This window comes from Phallusia mammillata, chromosome 5 (genome assembly GCF_965637545.1).
Source record: "Phallusia mammillata chromosome 5, kaPhaMamm4.hap1.1, whole genome shotgun sequence".
NCBI lineage: Eukaryota > Metazoa > Chordata > Ascidiacea > Phlebobranchia > Ascidiidae > Phallusia > Phallusia mammillata.
Window position 1 is genome coordinate 2,522,308 of NC_137256.1, and position 10,641 is coordinate 2,532,948.

General features: G+C 33.4%; 1 protein-coding gene across 1 annotated transcript; it reads right to left on the minus strand.

Moving 5' to 3' along the window:
• Positions 1-1,508: 1,508 nt before the first annotated feature.
• Positions 1,509-10,292, minus strand: LOC145230250 (nose resistant to fluoxetine protein 6-like). Its single transcript, XM_080095633.1, has 13 exons — positions 9,979-10,292; positions 9,451-9,599; positions 8,858-9,024; positions 8,355-8,500; positions 8,005-8,172; positions 6,870-7,059; positions 6,561-6,735; positions 5,765-5,844; positions 5,417-5,539; positions 4,694-4,874; positions 3,652-3,841; positions 3,129-3,287; positions 1,509-2,773 (listed from the first exon to the last, which is right to left on the minus strand). The coding sequence occupies exons 1-13, from the start codon at positions 10,277-10,279 to the stop codon at positions 2,601-2,603; spliced, it is 2,202 nt and encodes a 733-aa protein (XP_079951759.1). The 5' UTR covers positions 10,280-10,292; the 3' UTR covers positions 1,509-2,600.
• Positions 10,293-10,641: the final 349 nt, after the last annotated feature.

A 10,641-nucleotide genomic window follows, 5' to 3' on the forward strand; every position in this document is an offset into this window, starting at 1 on the left:
TGCTGACCTCTATTTGTACAAAAACTGCATAAAAACATATTTTGGCACTGATGAGTTGAGGTCGGTAAAATATTCACCAAGCTGGAAATAGCTTCACAGCATAGTAGGGGGGGCACAATTCGTAGATAGATGGAAAACCGTTACTACAACCGTATTTTGACAGCTGGGACTCACATAGGGGTGGGTGGGGCGAGGTAGGCGCGTAAGGACATCGATACTGGGAGCTACGTTGGTGGAATCAGTTAAGTTGGGACCCTATCGCCAACCACCCATGTGAGGGAAAGAGGGTGTGGTTTAATAGAAAAAGACACCACCGGAAGAAGACCTGTTGGATAGTTTTACGCGCCGGAAGAAAGGGTGCAGCGGTGCTATAATGACAGGCTGTGATTAAGTCTAAGGCGGTGGATAAAATGACAAATATTGGGGGTGGGACCGTGGACAAAAATTTAAAAATGTTACATCAATAACGTACTGCAAAAATCTGTGCAGTTTTATGTTCATTTAGGTTTCTGTTTCAGTCCATGTTTAGCGTTCCGTTTGTTTTTATGTGCTCTTCGGACCTAGCTGCCAAGAAAACTCCAAATGCACAGCTTTGTAGCCCTACTACCTATAGAAAATTACCGGCTTGCTATTTGCGAACATTTAATTATATTAGGCCCAAACCAATACATCGGCCTACTCGGTTACAAAAACTTATGCAAACAAGCGGTTTTGTAGAAAACCGTTCAGTTTTTCCGAAAGTGAAAAGCCTATAGGGCACAAATTTTCTTTTAAATCGATGATACGATCTTTTTCAGTTACAACATTCGCAGTTCCCACCCGATCTACTATACAAAGTGTCACGGGACGGCAATAGCTGAGCTACTCCTATATCCCACGAGTTAATTGAATCATTGATCTGTTTATTTTTTTTTGCTTTTTTGTGCCGTTTTTATTATGTTATACAACATCATGTTCTATCGTCACTATGTGTGTGCTCCACCCTTTATTATGGCGCCGGAAACTATATCCAACAGGGTTTCTTTTCGTGTTGAACCCCACCCTAACACGGGTGGTTAGCTTTTAGGTTCCAATTCAACTAGTTCCACTAACGTTGCCCCCAGACTCCATGTCCAAATGCGCCAACCTCACCCTCCAATGTGAGTCCCTGTCACATAACGCTTTTAGTAACAGTATGGCTGCAACACGTTTATCATCTTTCCACCAAATTCTTCCGGTTTGGTAAATATTTTCGCGCAATCGTGTTGCTACGATTTGTATCACCTAGCGAAATAAACTCAACTCGACTCAAACTGCGCCAACCTTTGACACCAACGCGTAAACATATCAGCATAGCAGACTTGGGCTTCTTCGTTACAGCCTGCTCTCTAGGCTCCAGTCTTAAATAGAAAATAACCTGTTAAAACGGTTTCCGACAATCAAATGTCGCACTCAGCAAACTATTCACGGAATGTTGTCAAAACGATAATTTCCCGCTTATTTTACAAACGCAGAAAGTAACAAGTCACTTGGAAGAAGAATTATTTATTTACAAACAAAACTGAGAATTTGTAACACAATAATTTACTATGTAAGTGCAATTAACACAAAACAACAATCATATGAATCTTTTTTACCGTGATTGAATTGTTACACCGTTCATCTGATTCAGGACGGGTAGGGACTGACACGAGCTTGCAAAAAATGAAAAAATCCATCAATGAATAGAAAGAATTTTGCATATGCATCAAAAGCTCGTTAAACTATTCAATTGAGCGCTGTATCTAATGTACAATAAAGGCCGAATTTTGTCAATGAAATTAGTTTGTAAAACGCTTTACACGCATCTCTTCAAAAGGTTAATGTTTAAAAAGTTTAATTTTTTTCTATCATTTAATTGACTCAAGTGGATATAAACGGGTGTAACTGATGTGGCCCCTTATATCACTGGTGGTGGCATGAGCATTTGACGAAACTTTTGTGAGGTTATTTTATGTTGTGCACAACAGTTATAATGACTAGTAGTTCATGAACCTTGAGGTACAACTACTGATTTTCAAAGGATTGCGCAAAAACACACACATAAAAGTTGAAAACATGAGGTCAATAGAATAAATTAGATTAAAAGTGACAAAAGATCCTTGTTCAAGTTGCAGTACGAAATAATCAGGATTTCGTAAAGGTTTAATGGATAAGCAAAAATTGAATTGTAAAATTACTTTTCATAATAGTTTCAAATTACATATCATTGTAAAAAAAGTCTTTTGAAAACTGAAAGAAAGATTGACAAGCATAGTATGAGGAACATGAACCAGTAATTGTTGTTTAAAAGTTGAATGAACATTAAAGGTAGTCGCACAAAATGACATCACAATTGCACTTGTGAAAAGGTACAGCTTTCAACAAATCAAGTCAGTAAAAATTTAAAACACAATGAGAAACTTTAAAAATTGCATAAAATATATGCAACAATGTCAGGATTGTAAAAACAAGGCATTTCATTCTAAAAATTGGCCAAGGAATCTCTTACAAAACCTAAGCAAAAAAACTTCACAGCAATTATGTAAAAATGGTAAATTGCCTACAAACGTAAAACAATAAAATATAAGACAGTAATTATATTATGCTGTAGACTGTCCATCGAAGTTTACAGAATTGTTGTCAAATTGAAGATGATTCGTTGAAACTGGTTTTGTCTGGATTTTTCCAGTTAAAGTTTTAGTAATCATAATAACTGGTGCCTCAACAAGCAAATGCACTGCATAGGCTAGTAGATTTGCTAGGACCAAGGCCGCTAAAAAATAACAACAAATTAACAAATGCACCAAAATTGCTACCACACTAAACAGAAAGCAAATGTAACCTCAATTTATAAATGTAACCATTCTATTTGAATAAGATACATATGATGTCCTGTAGGTGAAAAATTTATCTTGTGTTCATTAGGACTCATGACTTGTTGTTTTATTAAATTTTGACGATATATAAAAGTGTTTACATTTTTAAACCACATTTTTTAGCTGGTGTGCTTTAAACAAATATAATGTTTTTTCTTTAAAATATACAGACTAAAAATATATAGGTGTTATAGAAACTATGAAATTTATAGGACATTTTTTTACACCTTTCCAATTCTAAAAATCCCTCACCTAGGAACAAACTAAGAACATATGGAATACTGTAGTGAACCATAACCTCTTGACTTCCGAAAAACCACCAAATTATAAGTGGGTGAAGCAAATATGCACAGTACGTCAATCGACTAAGTGGTATAAATCCTTTCCAACTAAGAAAAGTGTTCACTGGTCCTGTAAAATAGTATTAAAGAATTGATCAACTACAAAATCATTAGTGGAACAAATCATGCTGTTAGAATTTTTTTCGATTTCATACACTGCAAATTTTTTTTTAACAGTTGTTTCAGTTTTTGTTACTGGTGTTGTAAAACTACAAATGAGTTTGGTTAATTGCATAACTTGTTTAGTTGCATAAATCTCAACCATGACTATTTGATTAGAAAATCATTTAAATTATCACATAATCTGGTTGTATAAAAAATTCTAAATTGATTATGTGCTAAAACACATTTATCTGTACTACAAATATAAGTGCGACTTTTGAACTAAAAACTGTATGTATTTATTTTATTTTTATGTTTAAAAAATTCTTTACCTCCTCGGCCATTACTGCAGGCAATAACCACCCAAGCGAGTCCAACACACCACATTGGTCTCGCCATCGCATTATAAAATGCCGCAGTGTTCACTGTCAAGGCCCCTCCATGTGAAACGGTTGGATAAAGTCCGTAAATAATTGACAAATTCAAAGCGGCTGCGCATAGCCAACCCAATGCTGCTGCAACCTGAAAATACAAGAGTCATAATAATAGTTGTTTTTCCTTATGTTTGTGTTAAAAGTGAGAAGAAGTAAATGTAAAAACAAGTGCCTTAATAAAAATGAAATTTTTTTTCCAGAGGTGTGCACAAAATATTCTCAACAATGGAGTTGGTTTTAAACGCAATTGTCTGCACACAGGAAAGGTGTTTCATAATTATTTTATAAAAACTAGCATACATGCTGTTGTTGTATTTTCAAGCTTTTTATTTTTTCCATGTTGTAATTTTGGTTTTTATACTCTTAACTTTGAAAGTATGTAGACAGCATGTTTTTTACACCCATTTTTCAAAAGAGTGAATACTTTGTGTATATATGTTGTTTTTTCAACACCACATTAAATTGATAATTTTGTAGCATTATTGTGCTAGGTGCAGCAGAGCGTATTTATTGCATGCATTCAAAGAGAACAACCAACCAATATGCATTACTGCTCTTCCACAGCATGCATTACACCAAATGCAATGGACTTTGATCAGCAAAATTTATGTGCATGACATCCCACAAACAAATTTGTTTACCAAGTTTATTGCACTGATGTTATTGCAAATGTTTTTTAACAGTTTGCAAATGTCACTATATTCCAATATTTTTTTGGCCCAAAGAAGGAAATTACAACTTATTAACAGTACAAATACTTGTTTTGAAGAAGTGTTAGTTTTGATTATCAAGTTTGTATTTTTTTCCCATTTTTTGGTTTGGTTTGAAAAATACATTTTTAGAAAAAAACAACAGAATTTTGTAAAAGTACTATTGTGATGTCTTGCCAATTTACATTTTTCAACTGCTAATATTGTAAGTGCTAAATAATTGTACAAACCAGTGGCATCTTTATTTTGACTTGTTTGGTTTGCAGGATGTATCCGGTCAAAACACCGACAAGGTAAGCTCCTATTCTGCACCATGGTTTAGTGTAGAGGTCACTAATGTAAGTGCTGTAAACCTTCGGATCCGTTGAATTGCCAAGACTGAGGGTGCTGTGTTGAGGATTGGATACAAAACTGCATAGAAATAACACTCTGGGTAACATGCAGGTATATACGGTGGAAGCAGTGGAGGGTTTCAAATGTTTTGTCAGCCGGTTCCATCACAAAAGTCATATTTTTTGAGCCGGTTTTGTTACAAAAAGTCTAGTATTCCAGAAATGCTAACCGGTTCGCTGATCTCATAAAATTTCACGACACAGTTCTATAGAACTGGTGCGAACCGGCTAAATCCCACCACTGGGTGGAAGTACATTATTACTTGTAAATTGTAATTGTAGAAATATAAACTATGTCAATATGTTTTCTTTCACCAAGTGAAATAACTGTTTTGGTAAATGTATGTTTAAATTTTGGAATTCAAATCAATTTACCACTATTGCTCTTGTTGTTGTTGTTGCTTTTTTTGTTACAAATCTTGAGGGTAACAAAAAAAATTTCAGTTGATTTTAAAATTATTTTTTTACATACCCATTGAAATCACATACTTAAAGTTAAAATGAACCAAGTGGATAAGATTTCGCACAAATGTAAGGGTTTTGTATACAGTGATATCTTACCCAGCCAGTTGACCAATTGACACAATTTGAGGTTGCTGTTTGGTAATGGAGGAAAATACACCAGTAATTGTAATACTTGCAAATATGACAAGGTTTGTAACAATCATTCCCGTTACTGGACTCCTAGAATATAAAAAATATATATTTTACATGTGTCGTATAAGTCGTTTAAAAAAATAATGGTTTGCAAACAAACCATTAAAATCAGTCAGCATGCAAAGTTGTTTTTTCAGTTATTGCAAAAAAATTGATTTATTTTTTTTACTTTTAACAATGTTCAATGGGTAATTATCACACAAAACTATATTGTATGACAAAAGTATACATAGCAAGTGTGTAAAAACTCACCTGTACAGCAAGTAAAGAAATATAGGAAGCAAAATATAAAATTGGGTGTCATTTGCCAAATACCATCCCCATGGATAACACTGAAATAAAATAAAAACATGTTTTTAGTCATTTTGAAAAAAGATTTTCATTTTACGTTGTTGGTAACAGTAAACTTCCTGTTGGCTGCTGTATATGGATTTAAAATAATGCTGAAGCAGAAATACTGAAACTAACAGGTTTCAAAACAGCTTTTTACCTTAAATCAGTGATGCTATAAACTGTATGAAACTATATCCTATGCTAGCTTGCATTGGTTTATGTTGGTTACCTATAAAGTAAAGTCTAGTTTGAACTGAAATCCACCTACAGTAGCAGTTTTCCGGTGACAGCGGTTGATTCTGTTTGGCCTTGGGTTTATACACTGGGTTTTGAATTACTTATAAAGCTGACTTTTTTATGGTATCCTTGGCCACTAGTAACTTTAAAATGGAAACTGGCTTTTCACAATACTGTTTAGTTCCCTCTAACAAAAAAAAAATTAAAATTTTTAACAAAAAAAGTACTAGTGCCGTAGTAGTAAGTTTAATTCCTAATTAGAAAGACAAGTTTTGTTTTTATTTATCATTGGTAGACAGGCAATGCCAGAGTACATTGTGCTCATAATTAGTCTACATCAAGCTGCCTGTTTTTATTGCATTTCTGTTAAACCCTTTTATATATAGTAGTTGTAACTTCAATTTAGTTCGACCCATCTGATTTTAATTAGATGAAGCAGTGATGCTTAAATTTATTGCTAATTTAATATTTATATTACCTCAGAGTTCATGATGCTTGGATAGAGGTTGTTGATATAAAGTAAACTACTCCACCAATATTTTCGACATTCTTCAACCAGAGGATTGACCAAACCTGGCCATATTGGACCACTTCCAAACTTTGGCCATAATGTGACAGAAAGTAGCATACAAAATGCATATGCTGGCGTGAGCCTGGAAAAACATATATTTCACAACTAGAGGTTATGTTGCAAAATCCACGTTCTATGCAAAAAAATTGTATTTACCCCTTAAGTTAATACACAATTTCTGATGTTATACAGTGTTTGCAAGCTTTTTTGCAATACCTGATATAACGCAACAGATACATCAAAGGTACATTGAATTTTCCATTAGTTTTTCCTAGCTGTCTTAATCCCAAGTAAGTTGCAAGCAATCCACTGATGAAGAAAAATGAATCCACAGAAAAAGTTCCATTCACAATTCCTTGGAATTCCAAATGATTACCCAAGTAGTTTGCGGGATAAACCAGGTTATCTGAAATGAACAAAGTTCACTAAATATTCAACAACAAAAAATTGTTGCTAGATTTTTAAAGGACAATCTATTCCTAAAAAGATTCAGGAACAGCTATAAAGAGTGGGGCAGTCTCTTTATGTTAGCTTTTAAGAGAATTGCAAGTTCAAGCGATAATTTGTTTTTCATTTCTCTTTTGTTAAGCGGTTCCTCACACCAAGACTGGTGGAACTTGGGCTAAGTGGATGTCATTGTTCACATATTGTAAGAATAATTTGTAACAAAGGAATATACACAACAGTTTGCATGACTACACAAAGTAAAGGTGTGTTCATAAATCATTATATATAAGCAACAAGTTTATTTTATTAGAAAATATTGGTGAAAAATTCCACACAGCTTTTTAATTTCACCAAAACTAAAAATTTGCAAAATGGTTTGCTAACGCTTTGCATTACATAAACTACCACCAGAAAGAATATTGTATGTATCCCTGCTGATAACATTGATGACAAGGTGGGACTGAGTGTATTGCACAATATTTGCAGAATATGTAAGGGAACCTATTACAAGTTTACTTAACTGTGCATTAAAGAGCTTTGCAAATACACAGGAATATTATGAAACATGCTGACAAGCATGGCAAACATTGTGCTACAAAAATAGAATTGCATGCAAAGGCAAAATGGATATGTTGGGTGCCACACAAGCTTGGTAACAAAAGGCCAAAAAAAATATAAAACACACAAATCGAGTTCAAAGCCTTCACTTTTATAGTAAAACGAGAGTCTGAATTTGCACTTGTTTCATGACCACAAGCCAAATTCATGATGTTAACCTGCAGTTTATGTACAAAGACCATGACATACTATTGAATTTGCTGTGAAATGTTGGCGGTGATATTAAAAACACACTATCCACTTAACACTATGCAATCAGTCATTACAAACACAAATTATACCTTACCTGTGAAATAAGCAACAAACAGGAAGGAATGACCTAATATGACCCATGACATACTGATAAACCTCATCCCATGTAAACAGTGGATATCTCCATCTCTCTGATCGGTGTTCAGCAGTCGCTTTGTGTTTTCAATTGCAGAAAATGCAAGAATAAAGGTATGCAATTTACCTAAACATACAACATGTTTTAGATAGAGTTTTTCTATCGAAAACAATAAACTTCATTCAAATTTTACTTTTGGATATATAAACAACAACATGTTGAAATAAAATTATATTCTCAAATCTCAAGTGAAAATTATAATGTGTTTTTTGAAAACATTTCAAATGACTACCTTGTTTGATTAATACCTGTTTTATATTGTGTTGTATTAAGTGCATCAGTATAAAGAACTTCTTGATCTGGGTCTTTGCTCCACATTTCCACTCTTATAGAATGAATGTATTCATACAGAGTTGCTGCCAGGACAATGAGCACAAATATAAGAGGAGCAATTCTGAAAAAAGGTTTGTAAGTTTTTAGTGTAGGAATAACTGGATCACCAACTTAACGTAAGTACTTTAAACTGTCATTGTTTTAAAGGGACTTATCAATAATAAACAAATTTACCAATATATATATAATTAAACAAATTAAACTTGATTTGTGATTTCTTAAGACCTAAATGGTCAATACAAAATAATGTGTTTTGAACATTTAGATTTGTTCTTCAAAAATAACAAAGCTTTATTAACAGTGTGGTATGTTAAACGTTAGGTCATGTGATCTTCACAAAACTATTTAAAAGCCCAATATGTTGTATGTTATCAATAAGAGGTTAAAACAGTGTACACTTTTATTTTATGGCACTTACACGTCTTGAAATTGAACTCCACCAAATTGCTTGGGACAGGTAACAATTGTTTTCATGTTGTAGCCAGTTTCCTTGATAGCTGCATCAAACAAGTCTGTGATGTTTGAAGAAGAACAATCGGCAGGAAAACAATTCCCAAGTGATAAACCAGTTTCTCCGAGCTGGTACTGCAATATATCAACATGAAATTAAGTATTAGCAATTGTAAAAACAAGCTGCACTGATGAATATGATAGGCCAAAACAGGGTGCACTGTCTGTAGCTTATATTAGCACAAGCTCTACAAAAACATGATTGTCATGGCTTATACTGAGGAAACTAGAGATTCACACCCAAATATACATTTATGAATGTTTTCGCTGGTAGATGTTTTTTGTTTATAACAATTTCAGTACACAAATCTTTTTTATAATATATAATCTAGAACAGGCGTCGGCAACACACGTGCTAAGGGTGGCACTCGAGATGATTTTTCATGGCACGCCCAATGATTTACATGTATATATATATAAGTAGGAATTGAAAATATTTTGGCAGAACACCATTTGTGCAATAATTAAATTGAAAGTATGTAAACTTGTAACTACACTTACAGCACTTGCTCCAGTTTTTCCGAAATGTGCGGAGCAATATTGTGTGGAAATGTTTTCTGTCGATGCATCCAAACATTCATGAAAACGACCCAACCATATCAAGTTCCCTTTTAATATTCCACTCTCTAGTTTACCCCATGAATCCAAAACTACAAATTAAATGTTAGTTAGTAAGTTTTATTAATAGTTTTGTTGGTAAAATGGTGTTGGAAAAAAGTAACAACAATAAACGGGCAGTAAGTTTTCATTATGATTTAAATACTATACAAATTAGCATGTAAGTTTTAAAATGGATATTCATACAACAAAATAACAAATATATAAACTTAATGATGAAAATAACAGCCCAAATAAATGTAAAAAGCGCCACATCACTGATGATGGCATAAGCATTTGCCGAAACATTTGAAATATAAAGCATGTCGCTTTTACGTCTATTTAGACCATTATTTTTACCATTAAACTTATGAACATATCTGTAAATAGTGTTACAAAATAAACTGCTGTTCAAAAGTAAATTTTCCATACTTTGTAAAGAATGAACACTTTTGGAGCCGGTGAGTTCTTTTGCTATTTGAAGCAAACTTGTGACGCATGCGCTCACATTCTGGTCAGCTTTGAAAGATGTTTGATTGAACACTAATGCTGGTGTTAACTTGCCAACTGCTTCGTAAAGTTCCACATCAATGGCACCACTGCTTCGAGCAACATGATTGGTTAAGCCATCAATGGGATTAATAATCGTCAAAGGTGAAGGCAGATTTTGACTTGATACAATTTGTATTAATGCAGCAAATGTCAATGCTACAAAGTTTGTAATTAAAACCATTTTAAAAAGTGGAAAACCTACAGGATTAATATCCAGTTAATTAAGGTCAGTAATCTTTAAGTAGAAGTTTGTTTTTGGTGTAGTTGTAAACACATTTATTTGGCAAAGTATACCAGGACATTTCTGTCACACTAACAACTAGAACTTGTTTACTTATATTAGAATACAAAAAGTTTTTAAATCAAAAAAATATAAAATATGTTACAAAAAGATTTGAAATCTTATGAATAGATAAGTAAAACAGAATACACAAACACAACATGTATATGTCTTAGCAAAAGGTAAATGCGTATATGTGTGGTAATAAAACTGCTTTATTAAGTTAAAAACTACATTCCACAAAATCACAAATAACAATTGTT

Coding starts and splice junctions, on each gene's coding strand:
- LOC145230250 (XM_080095633.1), bottom strand. CDS start 10,279: ATGGTTTTAATTACAAACTTTGTAGCATTGACATTTGCTGCATTAATA. Junction 8,173..8,354: donor TACAACACAATATAAAACAG/GTATTAATCAAA, acceptor TTGTATGTTTAG/GTAAATTGCATACCTTTATT. Junction 7,060..8,004: donor GTTTGTTGCTTATTTCACAG/GTAAGGTATAAT, acceptor TGTTCATTTCAG/ATAACCTGGTTTATCCCGCA.